The sequence below is a fragment of the Camelus bactrianus genome, chromosome 10 (genome assembly GCF_048773025.1).
Source record: "Camelus bactrianus isolate YW-2024 breed Bactrian camel chromosome 10, ASM4877302v1, whole genome shotgun sequence".
Lineage (NCBI taxonomy): Eukaryota > Metazoa > Chordata > Mammalia > Artiodactyla > Camelidae > Camelus > Camelus bactrianus.
In genome coordinates, this window is record NC_133548.1 from 29,814,140 (window position 1) to 29,838,671 (window position 24,532).

Below are 24,532 nucleotides of genomic sequence, written 5' to 3' on the forward strand. Positions count from 1 at the left end.
TCTTCGCACCTCGCACTGGCGTCTTGTAAACGCTCACAAAATTGTCCCTTCTGTCTTTACTATCATTAGAAATAGTACCTACATCGGAGACAGCCAAGCTACCCCGCAGGAAGCGCCTGGGGTCAGAGTGACCCGTGTTGCTTTCATATCTGTCATTTTTCTCAAGGCGGGGTGCTAAGCGAGATGTGCTCATTTTGATTTAGAATCCATCAAGATCACCCCATTCATATGTGTCTTTCCATTTTCCGCAGGAGAACCTTGAGCAGGGCAGCACCTGGAAACCAGGGGCTGAACCTGTCCTCCAGAACGGCCTCGGGCGAGAAAGCCTGGTCCACGTTCCGGGCTACGCCCCCAAGGACAAAAGCCACGACAGCATGGTGGTGGAGAAGATTACCCATTTCTAAGGCAACACACACGTCCACACACACACAGCGTCCACACACACACACACACACACACACACACACACAGTCCACATACTTCTTGCCTATTGGTTAGTAGATTTGTGTAGTTGCCACTGCTAGAAGACAGGGATGTCTAATGTCTATTTATACTTATTTATGACTACAAATAGAATGACCGTTCCCCAGAATATGCCAAAGGCTATTCTTTGGAAGACCCTACTCTCAGGTGAGAAAAAAACAGCCAAGGCTTAACTGCCCCGGCAACTTTTTGGAATAAATTAGGGCTTGATTTCATCATAATGCAAGATTCCATCTCCTTCCTTTGTATTATGTTACACTTCAGGGATTTTGCTTGTTTGTTTTTTACAGTTTTCTCTCTTTTTAATCATCAAATATCTTGGAGTTTGCAGAAGGGGAGATGCATATTAAATGCTTCTCTGACTCTGCTGGTAAGACAAGGGAATGACACCTGGCCCAGCCCCCGTACCTCCCAAATGTGTAGACTCATTTCACATCCTCTCATCCTGCAGGTGTAGTTGGAACACTTAACTGCTTTTTACCTCCCTCCCATCAACCCCCATACACGTTTAAGTCCTTTTCCAGGCATTCTTGCTGTTACAGCTGCCCTAACCAAGCCTGACAATTAATTTTGCTCAGCATGGGAGGAGAGCCTGGCAGGTGTGGAAAGTGGGAGCAGTTATAACTAAGTGCCCTGCTCAGTTTGCGCTGAGTGTCGTGTGTCTTGATTCTCTCTGTCACCTTCCAATGAAAAGTTCACTCTGTGCTCAACGAGAAGTCTGGAGTCTTTCTTTCTGTAGGGCTGGGTGAAGAGGAGCGGGACATCCTATCAGAGGCTATTTGGATAGCATTGTGTAAAAGAACCTTGCACAGAGCTTACCAGCCTGCAGGGGATTTCCCTGGTCACGGGGTTAGCTTTGGCACTGAATACCTTGTCCATAGGATTTCTACTCCTTCATTCAACTCACACTTGCCAGCTCAGTGCATTCCACCAGGCTAAGGTGGCTGAAGTCAAGATCTTAATAGTTGAGCTCTAGAAAATAATTTTTAAAGCTCTGGAGGAAGAGGGTACCACAGATCAAAAAGTGAGTTAACAAATGGAGAGGCAGTGAAAACTTTCTGGAAGAAGCAGAGAAATCGAATCCTTAAAAGATTAAAAAAAAAAAAAAAAAAAAAAAAAAGGTGTCCCAGGGGCTCGATCAGAGGAAAGATAGGAGGAAACAAAACAATGTCTCAGTATCAGCTATATTAGGGCTGGTTTCAGGTATTTATTTTGGTGGCCAGGTAAGATCAAGAGACCTAGAAAGAGTATGTCAGCAAAGTAAGAAGAAATGGTCCAAGAGGCAGGGATGAGCAGTCTCAAAGGCTGTGTTGTTTAAATGTTAAACAGGAGGAGATAACATTAAAAGAAGCATAAGAGAAAAAAAAATTGATGTAGCCAGTGTTTATTATTAGGGAAGGAAGATAGAAAGAGGGGGAATCAATCAGTAGAGGAATTTAAAAACACAGCTGGAGTTTATAAGCCACAGCCCAACGCCTGCCTTCTCCACCCTCAAAGAGGAGGAAGAATAATGAGAGAGGAAGAGAGATTCAGGTGGTTTATCAGAGAGATGAGAAAAATACGTTTTGAAAAAGGAGGAAAGAAGTGGCAAGGGGGTATGTTTGGGAAAATATCTGAAAGTGAGAAGGAACAGAATTTCAAGAAGTATTTTTGAGGTCCAGGAAGCTAATGAAGGTCTTGATCTAAGGATTTACAAGTTGAGAAGTGCAATTCTTTTCCAAATGACTTAGGAGTTAGGAAGTTCTTATCACTTAGAATGTCAGACAATATATAAAGTGAATGTTGAAATCTGGGCCAAACCTCATCGGCTGAGTGAATATGATAGAGAAGGCAAAAACGCAAGCCTGAGGATGAGAATTAGATTAACAGTAGCTATATATATTTATGAAATTTGGAATACAGCTTTCCCTTGGAATTGCACACAACCAAAATGTACCATAGAATTTTTCATTTTGCTCACAAATTCTCTCACGCATTTGACTCCCAAATTATCCTGCAGACATTTCACTAGCTCAGTACTTTCCAGCAAGTTTTTTTCAGATCCATTTTCCTTTCCAGTCACTAATTCTTTCACCTGGAATGTTATCAAAGCAGAACATGACCTGTGAACGGAAGATACTATTACATTGTTGTAAAAACGTCTCTGTCTTCTCTCACGTAATGGAACCCGTGGCATTAGGAGGTAATATTTCAAGAGCTTTTAGTGGTCAGCACAGGGATCCGTCCTGAGGTAGGGGGGCAGATGGGAACCCACTGGAGAACCATCTTCCACCGTGTGTAGAAACCACGTTTGCTGTGTAGCTTAGTATATGCATTCCTGAAGTTGTTTGAAATTAGAAATAAGATAAATATAATGTATAAATTGAAAGTCATATTATATATTCCCAAACAGTAGCCTTTTCAATGCCGAGTTTAAATAAAGTATGATTTTTCTGGACAGTAACTTTTTTCTGAAGGTCTTAAATTCTTGAAAAAAGAAAAGAAAAACTACCGCTTTAAAGATAGACAAGTTTATTACTGAAAAGTGCAATATTCATATTTGTGATTTAAGTATTACATCTGTAAATGTAAACCTTGATAAGTAAACAGAATCTCAATGCGTTTATCACTCGTTGCACAGTTAACAGCCACCGTGATTCTCTAAACAAGAGAAGGGGGTAGGGACTTTTCCTTTCATTTAATTCAAATACATTTTTCTTTAATATAAATTTCATTATTTTGCAATTTTATGGTTCTACGATTTCATTCTAAAGAGAAAAGAAAAGAACCACAGACCAGGGGTCTTGCAAACAGTATTTCAAAGTGAGTATTACTGAAATATTTTTATGGTATTACAAATTCAATCAAAATTATTACAAAGATCAGATTGGCAAATAGAAAAAATAGAGGAGTCTCCCTTGAATTGTTCTTTTAGAAAGAAATTGTTTTAAAATATTACAGACATTTTAGCGCTCTCTATATACATTCGTGTATTTAGAAATCTCATGTGCTCAAATCTCAATATTGCAATGTAACTAAGCTTTCTGTAGATTTAACCTTTTTAATCCAACATTAGTAACCTTAAAGTATAATCTGTTTTCAAAGAAATTTAACTGATACTACTAAATTGATATATATTAAAATATACAAAATTTTAAATTAAGCAAGTGTAAGTCAATTGATAGTAAATCCCCTACTGGGTTATTTTTATGTGTAATTCTTGGAAAGAGTTAGCGCCATTATTTCCTCCTTCATTCCAATCTCCTGACCAAACCAATCTAGATTTGCAAACACCTTTGCAAATAGCAAACACTTATAAGCTTACTTATCTATTATTGCATTTTGGTGTTTGAAATAGCAGCAATCTTCAGAAGACAGACTTAAGGTTATAAATATTTGGCTAATCAATCACAAAATGGCCCTTACTTGGGGTGTCAGAATGTCAATGTCCTCCCTATTAGACTCTTGCGATGAATCAGATAATGATCCCACCCTCTGATGGAAAATGTCAGTTGATAATGACATATCTGTATATTTGTAGGATATTTAAGATGATATGTTTTTTATTTCCAGAATTGTGTGCAGCTTTTCCATAGAGCCCTGGAATGCTACTAAATTTTATACTTTACACAACTACTTAATTTTAGGAAAAAAACACCTGTAGTATAAGTGCAGATTATATTAAAAGTAAGTTCTTTTAAAAGTAAGTTCAGCTAGAAGTGCATTCAAATGATCAATGTGAGTATTCTCTGCAGGGTTAAGAGGGGGATGCAAAACAGTTATCTACCCTAAAATCTTTCATAAACAATTGAGTAAGGCAGGTCTACCAAGTGACCAAGGAAACATATGTCAAAATAAGGTTTGACATATTATATTACATGACTTCATTTTCAGTGTTTTGGATAATACTTAAAACACTTGGACTGCCCAGGGCTTAGGGGACACACACACACACACACACACAAACAGAAGTAAACATTAAGAGGATTTTATGACAATACATAAGTTACTCTAACTCAAGAAAAGCAATACATAATGGTGATATCATTTATGAACTTGACATATTTGTCCTCAGGAATCTTCGGAAACAACAATTCATCTGTTTTTTAAAAGTGTTAAAGCAGGTGTGTACACAGGTATTCATAGCTTACAGTTCCCACTGATAGAATCTGCTTTGACACATTTGAGAAGCCAAGAATAATGTCATGTGGTGTACTGATTTAAGGCCCTAGTGTAACTGCCATGTAAGAAAATAAATGAGCAATCCCAAAATTGCTTATTTGTAACTGTGTAATAGAAGCAGGCAGGATTTGGAAAGAACTGAGCAATCACACAACGTTATTGACTGATTCAGAATCTATATTATAAAGGCTTAGGAATCTTTACTGTCACTCCTTTCAAGAATGCTGACCCCAAGACGCCACCTAAAAATTGATTCAGTCTATTTCAACAGAGCAAAGAGCTACCTTAAATTGACTTTTAAATTTCTTATGAGAGTTAGAAGGAATGTTTAATGATTAATAATACACAAATAAATATATATATTAATATTTGTAGAGGAACATGAGAATAAAAAGAAAAAAAATCAGTATTTATAATCATCTGCCTATGTGATATGGTCCTATACAACTGCAGCATAATTTCTCTTAAGAATGGAAGGAAGTGTTTGGAGAATGCCACTCTGTCTCTTCTGGTATGCCCCCAATTCCCTCTTCAATTACAGGGTCTAATAGTTCTTTCCTACGTGAAAAATACAATATAGAGGCCAATAACCACACATCCCAGGAGAATAAAATTGCATTTAAGTACATTTCATCTTCAACATCAAAAATTGAGACATTTATTCTTTGGTTAGAGTCGCTGAAATCTAAACTTACTAGATTTAGCTTCATAAATCTTAAAATAGACAGGAAAAAAAGGGAAAAAAACAAGACAAAAACTTTATTTTTTCTTCATGTTCAAAGATGAACTAAATTGCAATTGTTTTTCAATCAGAAGTAAGGCAGGGTATGGGGATGGATACTGAAACCGGATCTGCAAAATAGACATTTTTGCTCTGGTAGGAAACTCCCTTGTTCCCCACCATCCCCAAAACATTGCTTCCACAGTTATCTTTGCCATCAGATTTTTTTTTGCCATTCAAGCCCCTTCTTTTCACTTACAGAACAGCATCCCTCCAAAGTTCAATGGTTCAGAATCAGTGGGAGCATTTGCTCACATGACTTGTTAGCAAAGATATTAAATTTGGCCTGAAGCGTTCACCTGGTAGCACTGAGAGGCATCGACATTGACAAAATCATTCCAAAGGTTTGGAGGCAGCTTAAACACCATGTGGGGCGAGGCAGCCCTGTGACAGTTATTTTTGTAGGGAATACCTCAGTAGAGCTCACTAGGTTTTGTTTTTCAGCTAGTAATTTAGGAAATGTTTGCTTTCTGAAAAACAGAGCAAAGACATTGCTTTTCCCACAGAGTGAGAATTGTGATGGAAATACATATTCTGAAGCAGTCAATGCAGGTATATGCCTGAAAATCTCACCCCTTCCTTCGTAGGGAAGGTATGAAGCAGAACCCCCCTAGCTGACGGCCCAGTGTGCAAGGCTCCCACCTTGGGACAGTTGTTCAGGGAACAACAGGCTATTTCTAGGGACAGTGTGCTGCAGCGCACGGTGGGGCAGTCACGGAGCAGCAAGGTAGGATGTATAGACTTCCTCTCCTTGAGGGGGGACTGTGATGGGCCAAGAAAGTGCATCGGGTCTCAAATATGAGTCTCTTCTCCTAACCTGTCTGCTTTCATTGTACTTTCCTGAAAAAGAAGCCTTAATGTGGAGTGGCTACAATGCGGTGGCCATGGTATTTGTGTTCTCTAGAAAGAAAACCATCAAATGTGGCTGTGGGTGTGGTTTCTGAGATGAACCCAGGTAGGAAGTACTCTTGAAGGTAACTTATCACGACCTCAAGTGCGTAAACCCTAATTAGCAGGTATCTAGGCCCAATCAGTCTTCCCCTGGGACTCTGTTTTGTTGACACATTTCATCTTGAATAGAAACGTCTGTAAGGAAGAAATGCTCACTTTTTCACCAGAACTGGGTTTTTCAGGCTGTTCCCAAAATGTTCTCTTCGGAGCTGCTGAGGATACCAGGAAGGATGTAAGATGTTAACTGAGTCCCAGGGTGAAACTCACAACTCTCCCCGGAGCTTGCTATAACACAGTGATTTGGGGGAAAACAGAGTGGAAATACCTGAAGACCGTAACAGGACTGAGTTGGGCTTATCTCACAGAGAGGAAGTGCTCACTGGGTCTTATACAGGAAGCACTCCTAGTGATGCCTGTGTGCGCACCTGCACCCGCTCACACACACACACAAGCACACACACCAACACGCCACACCCTGGGCCTCTGTCTACTGTCCCCTATTGACAGACTCATCAATCCAGTCTTATCAGTTAAGCAAACTCTTTACACAACCTGGATTTTCAATTGTGACCATCAAGTTGAGAAGAAAAAAATGGGCAATTTGGAAGCCTCTTACTGATAGTTGGTCCTGTATGTCTGCCTTCCTTGGCATGAATTATATCTGTGCTAAAATTCCTGTCCCGAGATTTTGATGATGATTGATAGAGCTAGCACATGTGTGAAAAAAAGAATATGCTTCTGTGTGATGGAAGAATGAATCAAGCTTCCTCTTCCATCTGTTTTCAGCACAAAGCATTATTAGCATCAACATGATACTCCATCTGCACTGTCTTGTGCAAACGTCCTGATGACAATGAGCTTTTCGGAAGACAAATAGTCTAAATTTTTTAAGAGTGGGGAAGAGCCCTCAAGAATAGGACGCTATTATCTTGGAGAGCTAAAGAACGAGCAACCCCTCTCCCCATACCTGCTCAACAAACCCCAACTTAATATTTAAAAAACAAGTAGGGTTAAATTTGACATGCAAATTATAGGAAAAAAATATCGTATTGCATGACCATTTATTGAGTGAAGAACATTCCTTTCCACTGCATTCTACAATAGATTGTGCTAAGAGTCGTTTTGGAAGAAGGTGCAGCATTCAGAAGTGGCATCTCGTCATGCAGTCACTGAGCAGCATAGTATATCAAAGCGCGTGCAGACTCAGACAATCGCCAACTATTTCACCTATAATCGAGAGTGCTTTTCCACACACTGTACTATGACAACGTTTCAGCTTCGAGCAAGTTGTCAAGGCCTCCTGCATGCACTTGTATATTAGTTATTTGCTGAAAAAGACAACCATTCAGAATATGAAAATATATAAGCAGCATTCATGGAAGACAGAATTCCTGAGAATAGTGTGTGCTATATAAATCTCTGAGAAATCATTTGTATTCATATGAAAACCATGATATAAAACATTTCTCTCAACTAAAGCAGAGTCATCGAAAACTGATGTACTGTGAGGGACTGAATACTCCGCTGTCAGCTGTGATGAAGGCAGAGCTGGGTTCTACTGCCCTGCTTCACAAAAGAAAAATTTCAGATGATGTTTTTCATTGTTTCTCTTTTTCCATCGGTTTCAAAAAATATTAGAGGAGGCATTTTCTAAATCAATGCATTATAAATTTTTATTAAAAATACCTTTCTCTTTTCATATTTTTTTCTCTCTAGGTAATCAATGTGATTTTATATGATTACACAAAAATAACTCAGAGAGAGAAGAATGCTCAAGGGCACAGCTGTCATTATTCTTCACACTAAGGCAAATGTCTTTGTCTTGTGTCCCTAATTTAGAAAGGACACGAATGTCAGATTCCTTTATGTCTTCAGTAGGCATAGAGAGTATTTATTCTCAGGCTTGTGTATACATTTAACTGACAAAGGAAAGGAAGTGCAGATGCTACAAAAATGGAGGCGGTTAAAGCTCCTTTGTGTAGTAAGTGGAACTAGTTGCTAAGAATCAGCATGTGGCAGAAACTGAACCTCTCCAGTCTGAAGGGAAGGATCCCTTGTGGCAAGGGCATGTGAGGGAAATTTAGAGTCTGAGGTCCTTCTCCTTGCTTGGAATCAGAGGGCAACTAGGGAAGTGAATAATTTTGACAAAAACCAACCAACCAACCAACAACTATAATCTACCAGCTTTTCCCTGGAAGGAAAAAAGGAAAAGTCAAAAAAAAAAAAAAAAAAACAAAACCCAAAAAACAAACAAATAAAAAAACCCACAACATTTTCAGTGTTAGAATTATAAAAATAGTTTTCTAGTAAGAGAAACTGTATAATTTTCTTGATAGAGAAATCTGTGCATATATACAAAGTAGCCTGATTTCCATTATGTTTAATCTGGTCTTTATAAATTTTGGAAATAACTGTACTTTGTTTCATTGCACAATTATTAATCATGTAAGTGCATGAATCATATATATGATTATGTATTTCCCATCCCATTCCCAGGGGAAGAAAACTGAGATTAGCTTTAATTATTTTACAAGATAAAGTATCTTGATTTCTACCACATATTTTCTTAATTCAACTCTTTCCTTTTTTCCCAACCTGCCCCCATAGTTTATGCCTCCACCAGACTTTCTTTAATTGAATGCCCCATCGTTCCCAGGTCATCAGTCTGTGAACAGTCATAGTCACAGGTACGGAGCTCACAGAGAAATAGCAACTTCACAACACAGCAAAAATGACGTCTTTCACAAATAATTTGACTTTGTTTCTAGTGAGCTTTCAAAAACAAACCAAATCAATCTATCAAAGAAATAATAACAGAAAACTCCCTTCAGTGATGAAAAGAAAGTAAATTTTTTAAAAATGTGTGTTTTTCCTACAAATAATATAAATTTATATTCATGCATTGTTTTCATTAGCTCATGAGCAAGAGTGCATGTTGTTGGAAAAGTGTTAAGTGTTGCAAAGCATCTGGCTTCTGTTTTCCTGAATAAACAAGTCACAATGGCATACTGTGTAACTGCTCTCAGAGCTGCATAAATGGTAACTTGCATTACATGTTGTCAAGGTGCAAAGGTGCAAGGAAAACCAACATATACACAGCACTTCAAGCTATTCTGTGAGAGTAGTTATAATAAATCAGGGAGGGGAAATTAAATATACTATAAAACAGCCTTCCACATTAAAATATAGATTTGTCATGTTCTAAATGATATGAGAATAAACACCCATATCTTATAAGTGTGTGGCTTTACTGACATTTAGGAAAAAAGAAAAGACAGTGCCACTGATTCTGCCAATGATAAAACAGATTGGAATGTAGCCAATGCAACAGAATATTATTTCAATGAATGGTATTCTTTTGGGAATCTCAAGATTTTTGGTTTGACTACGAAGGGTGACGTACAACTCTTCAACTGCATAGTCAGTAGAAAGCAGCATAAATTCCTTGTGGCACAGATCCAAAATCTCAGCAAGAAACAAGGGAAATTCCTATAAAAAACGGTAAGCTGAAGGGACATGGAATTCCAGCAGCAAAGCCAATAACTGATTTAAGTCATTTTTTTGTAAGTATCTCAACTCAACCTAAGGTTCCAAAGTCAGATTAGTATGTGAATGAGGACCACATGATACTTTAAGTCATGCCTGGCTTGTGCACATTTACATGGAAATCTGTCTCTGCAAACCTCACCATCACCCTTCCTAATACACTGCAGCTGATGGAAGGTGGAGGTTTCCAAACACACAGCTCCCTGAGGCTGGTTCTGAGAATTAGATCCTGGCTTCCTGCTTTGTCAGTCTAACCATCTTTTAAGGTCATGAGTCATCTTTTTCTTCCCTAGAAACTAGGATATTCCAAATCCCAGAGATGGCTGTGATACATTTCTAAGTAACATGCTATACACATGGATTGCAGGTATGCCCTCCTCTTAGATCATGCCTAGAATCTGAAGCTACCATCAGTCCCACTAATGGTATTGCCCCTGCTGGGCAACGGGTATCAACTAAGGCCATTCATGGTGAACAGGATGACCACTTTTTCTTCGCTGTTGTTGCAAATGTTCTAGTTCAGCCTCGTACATCATTTCTTGGACTAAGTACTTCTCCCGTCGTATTCGGTCATATAGGTTCTTTGGTACATCTGGAATCAGGTATGCAATGAATGATTTGATCCCAAAAACAAGGTGCTGGAAATTTAAGAGGAGAAAGTACATTTTTTCCCAAAGATTCTAAATTATAAAAGAGAACAATCATGAACATTTCATTTGCCTTACAATCAAGCATCGGAACTCAGTATCTACCATCTAGAATATTAATATTTTCAAAATTATATTGGGAAAACTATTGTTGTCTTCTGTCACATAAGTATTCCAACAAAGACAGATTGATATCACTCTATAAACACTGACTGAATATGAAATTCACACCTGTAAAAATCCTTATATATTACGAAATACTATTACGACATGAATTGTTATACATAGATGAGAAAGATCACATCCAGGGAAAACCTGCGTTGAGACAGATCATAATACACAGTGTACCAACCACATAGAATACAGTCTGCCTGTGATGCTAGAATTGGACTCAACCTCCAGCACATACATTTTTCAGAATTTTTACTCTGTTAAGTTCATATATTATTGTAACTGCTCTAAAAATATCTTATCTCTATTAATAATATTTCTGTGATAAAAATACATTAGATTTTTAAAAATAGACTGATAGAAGTATTGAATTAAAAAAAAGCAGGAACAAAAATCAAAAGGTAATACACCTGTGGTTAAAAGTACAGATGCTGGATAAAATTGCCTATGCTTGAAACCTACTCTGACTCTTATTAGTTGTGTAGTCTTATGCAAATCACCCATGTTCTCTGTGTCTCACCTTTTTTTTTTAATTTTATTTTTTATTGAAGTGTATTTGACTTACAGTGTTAGTTTCAGGTGCACTGCAAAGCAACTGTTATACACTTACATATATATATACAAACACACACACACACACACACACACATACACACACACACACATACATTTTCAGATTCTTTTTCATCTCTATGTCTCCTCTCTAAAATGTTGTTAATAATGGTATCCCTTAAAGGTTGGTATAAAATTTAAATGAGTAAATTTACGTGAGGGACTCAAAGGAGTGCTTCGCATAGTATAAACACTACTTAAATATTACCTCCTACTATTATAAATGCATCCTCCCCCCTGCCACCATGAAGAATAGGTCTTTTAATTTCTCAGAAAAGAAAAAAAAGTCTGGCTGATAGAGTTAGGGTGATCTGTAGGAAAGAACCCATTCACCTAAAGGACTTACTGACATGTCTCGTTATGCGGAAGGGAAGAATTCAAGGCACTGTTAACTGGGCTTGCTTTACGTGCCCCAGGAAACCGCACAGCATAGTTAGGTCGTAGGAAAGCAGGGCATATTTTCCATAGGGAAGCAGATCAGGAGTTCTTTTCCTGACCAAATAGTTGATAGTCACAGAAATACCCAGCAATGTGACTTAAGAGCAAAGAAACAAAAATTCAAAATACTTGTTATAATTTAAATTAGTGAAAAAGAATATGCTCCAAGTTCTATTCAATGGTAATAAATGAACCTATAAACTGATTTACACACAGAGTCTTATCTACAAGGATGGCTCAATATTGAAAAGAAAATCTATTTTTTAAAAAGGCTAAAGTTTAATACCCATTTATTAAGACACTCTTATAACCAGTAGTAGATGAGAATGTTCTTAAACCGACAGAGTTTACCTTAAGCAAAAAACCTACAGCAAATATCATACTTAAAGAAAGAAAATCAGAAGTATTTCCATTGAAGTTGGAAACCAGACACAGTTGCTCACACCACTGCCGATCAACTCCATACTGAAATTTCCAGCAACACAGTAAGGCACACAAAAGAAATGAGGCATAAACCTTGGAAGTGAAGATACAAAACCATCACCATTTGCAACTGGTATTGTCATTTGAAAAGACAGTCCAACAGATTTAATAGACAGAATATTAGAACTAGTAAGAGACATAAACAAGGAGGTATGCTCATCTTAGAAAGACCATTAGCATTGTAGCAAAAATCAAGCAAATCAATAATGAAGGTAAGATAGTATTCACAACAGCAACAGAAATATCTAGGACGTTTCCAGAAGTAAAAAGGAAGAAATAAGCAAGAGAATATTTAAAAATCTATTAAAGGACATAAGAATGATTTGAATAAACCTCACATTCATTAATGAAACAGCACAGATTTTGTAAAGAAGTCAAAATTTGATTTCTACAAATGTAATTTTAACCAAAAATCTTAGCTTGATATCTGGGGGAACCTGAAAAATGGCTTCTAAAATTCATCTGAATGAGTAATAACTCCAAAAGGCTAAGATAACTTTTTAAAATATGAATAAATGTAGCAGGGGTGGAGAGTGACTTGCTTTATCAGATATGAAGATGTATAGCATTTAAATAGTGTGGTAGTGATCCATGAACAGACCAATGGGGCGATAAATCAGAATACTGAAGCCAGCGTTACACCCACAAATATACAGGAACTGGAATATTACAATGATGGATTTAAAAATTAGTGGATAAATAACAGATTATTTAGTAAACAGCAGTACAAAAATTATTTCACCACATGGAGAATAGAAAAGTAAGCTTTTCCCTCAGACTCTAGGAAAACTCCAGATACCTTAAAGACGTGATAGGTAAGACTATGAAGTTAATAGTAAAAATGTAATAGAATATCTTTTTGAACTGGAGATAAAAAAATTCCTAAATAAGCTGTACAAAATAAGCACACCCCATAAGAGGAGAACAATGATGGGCTTGACTACATCAAAACCGAACATTTTCTGTTTATGGATGAAATTAATAGGTTATGACAAGGAAAAGATACCTGCTTGTGTACATAACTGATGAAGATTAATACGTAGACTATTTCAGGAAACTTTGAAAGTTGGTAACAATTACACTGGAAACTCAACCAAAAATGGATCAAGTGTTATAAATTTACAAAAAAGGAAACCCAAACGGCTTTCTAGTACTACAAGTGATGGTCAATGTCATTAGTAAACAGATCCAAAAAATTAAAGCCAAATATTACCTTACTCTTATACAACTGCAAAGTCAATCTGGCTATTAGGAAAATTTGGTGAAAATCCAAGGTAATTTTGAAGAGCAATCTGTCAGTATGATATGAAACTGAGTATGCATATAAACTAACAATTTCACACCTGCACAAAATATTCCTTAAAAATCCTTAAGTGTGTTTACAAGGTAACATGCCCAAGATTCTTAATAAAACATTTGAGATAGAGAGAATCACTGTAGGCCTAAGTACCTATCCTTAGGGGAATATGGTATTTAACTTCTATTGGGTAGACAAAAGAAATTATAAATCTCATGGACAGATGTTTATCTAAATCTAAAGCAGTTTAATGTGTAAGAGGTAAAAATGAGTTTTTACACAATACCATTAAAGTAATTTTGAAATAAGAACACTTAAAATAATACTATATATATGTATATATATATATATATATATATACACACACACATACACATATATAAACAAACTTATATTCAAATAAAGATGTGGAAAGACTTCCACTGAAGAAAAGAGACTAGATGCTTTTTTGAGTGGGTGGGTAATGAAATTAGTAATGAGGAATGAGGAGGAAAAAATAAAGAAGGAACCATATGATCTTATGGAGCCATGATGATAGGTCGCTGTTAACTGAGGCATTTGTCTCTTCACCTGAGTTTCCAAAGAAGGTGAAGAAAAAGAAGAAAAAAGTGTACATTAAAACTCACACACAATAAAAAAGACATTTTGGAATCACTGGATTGAAACTATGCTTTAAATCCTTATGCCACCTGTCATAAAGTAGAAAGTCTCACTTCATCAAAAGAAATTTTTATAGGCCCACAGAGTCACTAAATAGTAGAATTTAGTCCTGAGTTAAACCTTAGAGGTGAGTATTTCATTTTACAGGCGAAGGACCTTTCATTATGAAATTTGAAGCACTTTTTGGAGATCAGTTGAGAGGTATAGGTGACTTGAAAAAAACTTCTTTCAAAAGCCTTATGTGTGGCTACCTTTTTCGCTCCGAAATTTTGGCCATAGGAAACAGATGCACTTAAAGTTTTTCCATAGACCTTAGTGGTACCTTCGAGAATAGATATTCAATGTATTCCAGTGCTATGTTCTTCACTGTACCAAGATGGTTATATTTTAAGCGAGGCAACAATACTGTAGCTTCTCCAAAATGTCTTCATAGGAGTACAATTTAATATTATTGCATGACTCTGATCATCCAAATCTATGCACTTTTTACAAAAACGTTCTCAGCCATAATTTATTGAATTATGCAATGTTTCCTGTACAAATACACGTGATTGTTCAGAAAATAAGATTCTCCATCCTGATGAATAAATACCGATTCTTTTGTTAGATGATGAAAAACATCCTTTCCTTTTTAAATTTGGTTACTAGCTTTTTCAGTTCAACTCTGAGCACTTTCTTTCATCCCAGTTTTCTGGTAATAAATACTCTCTAACTCACGTTACTCAGCTTTTCCTTTTTTGCACTTGTTAGAGTGGCTTCATTGCATCTGAACCTTTTATAGGGACATACTCAAGTCCTGTTTTGGAAGTCAATGAGAAACTGACTTCAAAGAGGCGACTAATATATCAGGTGGAAAAAGCGTTTATCTATATTAATTTTATCAGCCTGTGACTAACCTCAAACACGATAATGAAGGCCAGTCTAGCAGCGAGGATATGCCAGTACTGCAGGGTGAACTCATAAGGTTTGGAACTCCAAGGAGGCCCTCTGTAGTCTCGGTACCTAAAACCCATAAAAACAAAGAATCTGAAGGACAGAGACCAAAGTGCGAAAGGAGGCTCCAAATGTTCTTAATTTGCCCAAATTCCAAAACGACAGTTTACATGGGCTCATTAACACTTTGAGGGGAGGAGGTGGAATGGCGAAAGTAAAAAGGGAAGATGACCATCGTTTACGAGTCAGTACCTGCAGTAACCAGACTTTCCCATACCAAGCTCACTCAGGTCAAAGAAGGACAGGCTGTTGTTGACATATCCTGTTAAACAGCTGGGAGGAGAGAAAAGAAAGCATCATGTGGTTCAGAGATTCACAAATTTCCAGTTCAATTCCTTCAACTGCAAATGACAGGATTTAATAAGTGCTATTATTCCTTTCCTTCTCATTATAAACTCCTAGAAACTCAGCTCTCTGATTCTGTTCTCTAACTCCCATTACATCTGTGATTATCACTTCCTGAGACAGGCTCTGGCCTGCCGTTTTCCGCCAATCGTTTCTATCTTGCCTTATCACGTGGCTTACATCTTATTAAGTGTTTCTATGCACGAGGCATAGTGGTAATGAGTTCCTAGGCATTGAAACGCCATAAATATATTCTTTATAAATATACAGACATATAACACTATTTGGATAATTAAAATTAAGCAGCCAATTGATAAACATGTTTATTTGTGGTTTGTTTATTAACTTATTCAATATATTTTTATTGAAGATCAATAATTTGTTAGAAAATTTCTAGATACTTCCTCTTCAACAGTGAACAAAACAGGCAAAAATCCCTACTCTGGTGCTCAGGTATCAAATTGTGACCAGGGTTAACTTTTGCTGTAACCTTAGAATATGTATATTGTATAGAACACGTATATCTCCACCATATAAAGAACTAACATTTACCATTTACAGAGACTAAATACCTTTCTCCAGGCCTATAATTCTAAAAATTTCTGATCTCAGATACCCTTTACATTTAAGAAGAATTATTGAGGATCCCAAGCTTTTTGCATGGGGGTGTATCTATTGATATTTACCACATTAGAAATCGAAATAGAAATTTAGAAAATATTTATTTGTTAATTCATTTTAAATTAACTATCAAATCCATTCAAATAATATAAATAACACATTTTAAAAGAGTCACATTTTTCAAAAGGAAAAAGTAGTGAGGAGAATGATACTGTTTTACATGTTTGCAAATCCCTTAATATCTGCCTTAATAGAAGACAGCTAGATACTTGTATCTGCTTCTGCATTAAATCTATTACACTATGTTGTTTTGGTTGAAGGGTAAATAGAAAATCTGACCTCATATAGGTAAATAGTTGGAGAAAAGGTAAACTATTTTAACATCATTTCAGATAGCTGTCAGTATTTTTCTTTGATATTACACTGAAGTTCTACCTGTGGTCATTTCTTAAAGCTCAGCTGCAATGTGGAATCTTAGAGTGTCAGTGAACTTTCATATGGATTTTACATTAGAATTCATAGGTCTGTCCTGTACTTTGAATTCATCATTTATCCATGCATGATTTTGTAACATCAAAAAGGGGCCATTTGGAAACCATCAGTTCCCTGAATGTTTTTTTAGTAGACTATGAAAAAGCACAATTGTTAACATCATCACTGATTTTTATCAGACAAAAAATCTGTAAGTACTGGGAATCTTTCAAGCTCAACAAATACTGTCAATTATTTTCCTTAAAATGACAAGTTAGTCTTGTGAATTTTATTTAAAAAAAAAAAAAAGTGCCTGCTAAAAACCCAAGTCTGAATGCTCAGAGTTTGGCAATCGTTATTTCATGTTGACAAAAAGTTTGTTTTTAGTTTGCAACTCCAGCAGCCACACAAGCACGTTTCTGCGAGACGACATCACACTTCAGGCTGCAGCAGAAGTGCTTTATGCACACTTGGCATTTTGTAAAATAGAATATTGAAAAGACATTTATTCAGAGGTATAGATTTGATAAAACTAATCATTATTACTACTTCATCAAGGACATTCTGAAATGTCTTACTGGCATTTTTAAAATGGTGACTGTATAGTGTTAAAATATGCAATCATAACTGGTACCTTTTGGTGCCACTGCCTTGAGTTATGCAAAGCCACCAGAAGATTTTATCCAATACTGCTTTTGTGCCATCTGTGCAGATGTCAATATGGTGAAAAAAGAAAATAGTATCTTAGTATTATTATGATAATAGTATTGAGCTCATGGACCCTGAAGAAGATGTGCGGGCCGCAGAGAACCGCTGCCTGGAACAGCTGTTACAGCCTGGATGCAAGTGCCCATCTCTCTTATTCTAAACCCCCTAGTTTTTAATTAGAGGGCTACACTGACTTCACTCCTCTCTCATTCACCCTAGACCTCATAATTTACCATTTCAGCTGCTCTTTTGCCATTATCGTCCTTTTCATTGCCACCTGGCCTGTTTGCCACCTTACTCTGAAAACTTCCAATCCTTATGAATTTACTCCAATTTAACTGCTAAGTGTACCTGATGGAAATTAAATACCAGGAAGCCCCTATAAATGTGTGGTTTCAACTTCACCTAAGTCCTCCATATCTCTTCTTGAAATGATTCCACACCCCTGGTCATTGCATATGCAGAAGGGAAAGGGATCAGGCGCTATCTACCTGAATGCAAACAGCAGATCCAGCCAGTTTCATTTTCACTGGCCACTAGGTGGCAGTAAAGACACTAACAAATAATGCTTTAAGGAAGAGAGCTGCCAAGCGTGCCTACATATTTAAAAACCCTTAAAATCTGCGTTAGACCATTTTGAATTAAGAAAAATGGGACTTTTTTGGTTTTTCACTTTTAATACTAAAAACATTTTATATTCATTTAGTGTTTTACAATTCATAGAGTGTTACCTCAGGCACCATTTCTGAAACGTAGGTCCAGATTGATAATGTGCCTTTTGGTAAAAGGCAAAGTTAGCACCTAACTCTAGGGTGTCTGACTTCAAGTTAAAATCTCTTGACAAAGCTCCAAAATATAAAGTAAAATCTCATGCTTTTATTACCTTTCTTTGGAAAATTAAGACATTTGTTTGTGTTTAGAAAGGCACTTCTGTGTTCTGAAAAAACACCAGTTCAGCAGCAAAACTAATGGCAGATTTCACCCTAAACCCAGCTCAGCCCTTTGGGGCACATGTCCCGCACCTAGACAGGATGTGTGCCCAGAGCTGCAGGAGAAGCAGCTTCTCTGGTCACGACCTTATCTCCTATCACTACTTCCACACCTAAGGCTAACCTCTAGCTACTCCAGTTTCTCTCTGTCCCCAAGTCCAGTGCTCCCTTGAATTCTTCCTTAATACTAGCTATCAAGAAGGAAAGATCTAAAATCACCCATATCCTCTACAGCAGTGGTTCTAAACTGTGTGGTTTTTGTCCCCCAGGGGACATTTGGTGATGTCTGGAGACATGTTTGGCTGTCACATCTTAGGGCGCAGGGAGGTTGCTCTTGAGATTTGCTGGGCCAAGGATGCTGCTACACAGCCTGCAATGCAAAGGCCACCTCTTCCTCCCCAAAATAGAATCATTTGGTCTAAAATGTCAATAGCGCAGAGGTTGAAAACCCCTGTTCTCAAGTGCTGATTTAGATTTTAACCAAAAAGAAAGAGGAGACAGGTCTAGGCTAACGTTTTCTGCATGCTTAAATCTCTAGCTGTAAATTCCTTTTGGAAAAAATCTCTAGTCATATAGTTGACAGTTTCTTCATACTCCGCATCTCCCCACAAACTAGCTGAATTCCCCTCAACAATTTGATTCACTAGTATGGGCCTCAGTCCTAAATTTGACTTCTAAATAAATTATAATGGCTCGAACATTTTGATACGAGTGATGCATTTACACGTAAAAACACAGAGAGCCTCTAAAGTTATTTGCTGTGGAAAACAGTTGCCCTTTATATCCCACTTGATTTCATGTAATAAACACATTATAAACGCAACGATCAGAAACATTACCCTTAATGGTCACAGAACAAAACCTCCCAATAGGTTCCCATTTTAATCACAAACATAAAATGTGTAAAGTTCAACCTTACCTTTCACCGTATTCGAAATGATTTGCACAGGGGCCATATTTGTATTCATAGACAAAACGTGGGATGTAATCAGACGTAATAGCGATTACGAACGCATTGGTGATCACAGCCAGTATTCCAATGCCTTCAAGAATTCCATACCAGATACCTAGTAGGAGAAAGAGGAAAGATGGCAAATGCAACGGAAAAAAATTAAAAATCTTTGATCAATCTCAATTTGGAAAAAAAAACGTTTTTAGTTATGTTGGAACTACAGCTCTGTCCATTATTTACTTTCTTAGTATGGGGTGTATCTCACGACAGATATTATAGCCACTGAGTACTTTTCCACAGAGGGAAGGCAGACACCCTCTAGAGGTGTCTGAAAATTAAAATATCCTTAGGCATTTGTTCATGTCTGTAACAATGAGATACAGCACAGCTGCTTAGATTCTTCAAACCCTATGTTTACAACTTGCTGACGTACTAAAAACAGTGGACATCAAGTTCCACATCGTTGTGTGAACTCAGAAATAGCTGTACTCACTATGGGTTTTGCCTTCTTGTCAAGTACCTTTTTAAAGTAAAACTAGGTTAGTGTCAAGACCTAGAAATCACTAGTTGACATTTTTTACTTCTTAAGAGGCCAATCCGGCATCATATAGATACACAAAAAAGCTTTTGAAATTGTATTTAGTATCAGGAGACCATTGATTATAGTCAAAACTGATGTTTTAAATAGGATTACAGTTAACTTTAAAAATACTGTTATGAAAAAACAAATCCTGGAAGGAAATACTCAAAAGTGCTGAAGGCAATGAGAGAGCACCACAACTTTCTCCACCTTCCCCCAACCTTCTCTGTTTTTTCAGTATCTTCGTAAAGTGGCTACATTGAGTTGTTATGAAACAAAAAATTTAAAGATGTTAACATTTACCTGGTGGGGGGATTGTAAGACAAGAAATCAGAATTGATTAGAAAACCAATATCTGAATATATCAAAATTAACATTTGTTTTTACAAAAGTCACAATATCCAGTCAAAAAAAACCCACAATAACCAGAGAGAAAATATTTGTTTCCCCCAAACAGATAAAAGGTTATTATAACTAAGATACAAACATGTTCTAAATTTTTAATAAGTTAAAACACCAAAGAGAAAAATGGACAAAGACTACAAATGAGCAATTTGCCATGGAAATGCAAAAAACAATGAATACATTAAAAAGTTTTCAATTACTAATATTCACAAACACGTCCTTCACAAAATAACATTTTTTTTTTTTTAGTCCACCAGATTGTTGAAGATTTGAAAGCCCTGTACCATCTAGTGATGTTTAGGAATTGTGGAAACAGAAACTCCTTTACATAGTTGTTTAAAGTATGACTTGTTATAATATTTGCAGTAATTAATCTGACATCTTTAAAAATTAAAATAGGAATACACTTTAATCCAGTAGGCCTACTGTTTGTGATCTATAATATATACATACTGTACACACACATAAATGGATATGTGATATGTAATATATAAAATATCTATGTCTGTATTCATATCTGTATCTATCTATAGCTATATTTATGTATGTTTATTCCTATTTGTAGTGGGAAAATTGAGTATATGCCTATAAAATTTTTGGCACATTCATATATGAATATTACTACTCTATGAACATAAATTAGATCATTTTTAAAATTATTTTTTATTGAAGTATAGTTGATTTATAATGTTAGTTTCAGGTGTACAGCACAGTGATTCAGTTATACATATACATACATATATATATATGTGTGTGTGTGTATGTGTGTGTGTGTATATATATATATACATATATATATATATATATATATTAGATTCTTTTTCATTACAGCTCATTACAAGAAATTGAATATAGTTCCCTGTACTATACAGTAGGTCCTTGCTATTTATTTTGTATATAGTAATTGGTATCTGTTAATCCCAAACTCCTAATTTATCCCTCCTCCTCCTTTCCCCTGGTAATCACAATTTATTTTCTATGTCCGTGAGTCTATTCTGGTTTGTAAATAAAATCTGTATTTTTTTTTTAAGATTCCACATATGAGTGACATCATGATACTTGTCTTTCTCTGTTTGACGTATTTCACTTAGGATGACCATCTGTAGTAGACCAGTATGTTTTGAGCTGGAGAATATTAATGAGGGGAAAATAGTGCATAATATTTTTGTATACTTATATGAAGAAGAGAAACATTGACAAAGGATACGCGCTTAGTTGATATTGTTGACTCCCCGAGGTAGAAGGGAAAGGTAAAGCAGGTTTTTATACCTTTGTGCTGATGGGCTTGAGCAAGATTAAAAAGTAACAATCTATGCACTGGAAGGTGCAATAAACACTCACTAAAGCTGGCATGAGAGTTTTATTTTTACTTCTTTGACCTATTTTCCAGATGTTCTTGAATGTGCTTATATTAATAATGAAGTAATGAGAATATCCAAATTAAATGGCAGCAGTAATTATAGTTGCTTCAAAAAATGGAAACAAATTGAATGGCATTAAATCTCTACAGGTTAGTATATTTTAAACAGACTTTGGTAATTGTAAAATACATAAATGAGTAAAATAAACTCAAAAGGTAACCTTAGAATATTACCCAGAAAATTCCTCAAAAAAAGGGGGAAGTATATATTTTGCATTCCCACATACTTAGACTTTTTACTATAAAACTATAGTTTATTAAAATAATATGCCAAGAATAATCAGATTAATGTGACAACTGAAGATTCTAGAGATATATTTAAGTTTATATAGAATTAGTATAACAGAAATAATCCAAACAAGTTAAAAAAAGATGGATTATTTAATAAATGATTTTTGAAAAAATTGGCTATGCATTAGGAAAAAAAGCTAACTCTCAATTTCAATTCCTTTATTAACAACAAATTCCACATAGATCAACAAGTTAAATAAAATCAGAAAGTGCCGATAAACAGAATTAACACACAGACATCTAAAATACAAAATTACAATTAAGACAATGGGTGAAAAATCATGAGTTCCAAAGGACCTTTTTAAGAATGGCATAAATTATAACAACTATAAGAGTGAGATATCAATTTGATTTTATACATTCTAAAGCTTTACTCATAATAAAGTGAAAAATTAAAAACCAGCATTTGAAAATGTTTGCAACATATGTATCAAAGGCTAATGGTCCTAATACGGAGATAAAAATTACCAAATCAGGTATAATGGCCAAAGGGCATTAAAAAAATTAATAAAGAAGAAATACAGATACATTTAATCTCGTAGTTATAAAAATGCAAGTAAATATTAAAAAATACCATTTTTCCTCCTTCAGATTGTCAAGAATGAAACAATAACAATTTAAAAAAATTTTAAAACCCCTTATTACACCTGGATTTGTTGACAAAATGGGGAAATGGACATTCATTCACTCAAAGTGGGAGTATAAACTGGGAAAATATTTTTGGACAACATCTTGACAAATTACGTATTAATTTTAAATCTACATGCTCTTTTATAAACGATTTCCTTTTTAGAATTTTATCCTGAAGAAAGAATCAGATCAAGTATTTATGAAGATGTTCACTTCAGTGTTGTTTTGTTTCTAATAGCGAAGAACTGAAGCAATCTAAACATCTCCAGTTAGGGGACTGTTTTTTAAAAAAGTCATACAACACATAATAGAGATGTGTGTAGTAATTATAAAGAATGAGTCAGAGTTATATATATATGAACATGGAAAAGGTATATTTGAGATCCTTTCCAGTTATAAGCAAATGTATGAATTTCATGCTTAGCATGAATCTACTCTCAACTAAGTGTTCATTTCACTCCTTCATTAACAAAAGGAGTTTTGGAAGAATGCTCCAACAATAGAAACCCACATGGTGCTAAGTAAGATCAAGCCACCTCTTGCCCTTAGTAATGCAAAGACCATTTAGTTCCTGAATCTTACCTATGTCAGTTGCACGGGCTGGCAAAGGCCTCCGCCACTGGGTGACAAATTTGTACGCGTCCAGCCTGATTTCAATGATATTGTTTAACAAAGCCAAAAGAGGGGCCAGAGGAAAAGCCGCAACAAAGATGGTGGTAAAACCGAACTGCAAAACTGTAAAGGGAGAGTGTTAGACAATCAGTAATACAAACAGTGTCATTTATTGCGTGCTTTCTCTCTGCCATATAGTATGTCTTTACATAAATTGCCTTTAATCCTTTCTACGTCCCTACCAGGTAAATATGCTGAGCCCACTCTACAATTGAGAAAACTGTAGCTCATACATGTTAAGTAAACTTGCTAAGGGGCCGGCAGCTAAAAAATGTTAAAATCTGCATTCAAACTCAGATCTCAACAGACTGGAAGTCTATGAGACCTTCACCTCTATGCCATGCAGCAGGAAGGAAGAAAAGAGACGTCAAAGGGAAGGCCTTGAAGAAAAATGCTTAGTTCTAGACGGGAATCAAGAGACTAAATCCTGTCCTCTCTTTTTATAGATGAGAAAACTGAGGGCCAGAGGAAAGAAGCAAATGTGAAAACAACACACAGTGATCTTAACAGTTGGAACGGAAATTCTTATTTTCATAATGCAAATAAGTAAGCTTCTCAAAGAAACCAAGACTCAGACTGGATCTGTGCAAAAGTTTGTCATGAGAAAGAATTATTGCTTTATTTGGGTGGGATGATACACATCTTAACATAGGAACAGGTTCTGCTTTATTTTGTTCCTTTAAAATATTTGCTCAAATGTGGATGCTTTATTATGAGAAAAACCTTTCTTCTGGTCAGATGCTATGGCTGGCAAGACAAAGTATGTGAACCTTCCAAGGACAATGCTTTAGCATCTTCTCCAGCTCTGCTGAGACTAAGGTGCAGATGTGTTTTAGAATGCTTGGGGTTGGAAAGGAGAGAGATGGTTTTTCTCTCTTGAATCAAAGCCTACGTGAAGTTTAAAAAAAAAGTATCAAGAAGATCATATAGCTCTGCAGAAAGTTCTTTCCTTACCCATTTCTAAGTACTCATCCATCAGTCCATGGATATTCATGGGCTGCAGATTCCAATCATTCTCCCACTGAGGTATGGAAGCATCTTGTACTCCCCGCTTGATTTTATGTCGTGACCACCAGTTCTGGATCAACCTACATCACAGAGCAGACAAAGGGCTTTTAAGCTCTTATTCAAGCATCTGGTAAACAACTTATAGTGTATTAAGAAAAGAAACACACCAACTACCCTGGGACTACACTAAGCATGACTGGGAATTGGAGGTCTTCAC

The 24,532-nt window shown here is 36.1% G+C and overlaps 2 protein-coding genes across 2 annotated transcripts in view; one reads left to right on the plus strand and one right to left on the minus strand.

The window, feature by feature from the left end:
* SLC5A12 (solute carrier family 5 member 12) overlaps positions 1–1,193 on the plus strand; it is a 39,599-nt gene extending 38,406 nt beyond the window's left edge. Inside the window, exon 15 of the mRNA XM_010964752.3 lies at positions 252–1,193. Within this exon, the coding sequence (XP_010963054.1) occupies positions 252–404 (153 nt within the window). The 3' untranslated portion in view covers positions 405–1,193. The remainder of the gene's footprint in view (positions 1–251) is intronic.
* Positions 1,194–2,622: 1,429 nt separating this feature from the next.
* The window catches only part of ANO3 (anoctamin 3), a 360,586-nt gene continuing 338,676 nt past the window's right edge, over positions 2,623–24,532 (minus strand). The window contains exons 23-28 of the mRNA XM_045523788.2: positions 24,262–24,395; positions 23,218–23,370; positions 19,277–19,424; positions 15,416–15,496; positions 15,127–15,232; positions 2,623–10,560 (exon numbers count right to left, since the gene is read on the minus strand). Of these exons, the coding sequence (XP_045379744.2) occupies positions 10,378–10,560; positions 15,127–15,232; positions 15,416–15,496; positions 19,277–19,424; positions 23,218–23,370; positions 24,262–24,395 (805 nt within the window). The 3' untranslated portion in view covers positions 2,623–10,377. The remainder of the gene's footprint in view (positions 10,561–15,126; positions 15,233–15,415; positions 15,497–19,276; positions 19,425–23,217; positions 23,371–24,261; positions 24,396–24,532) is intronic.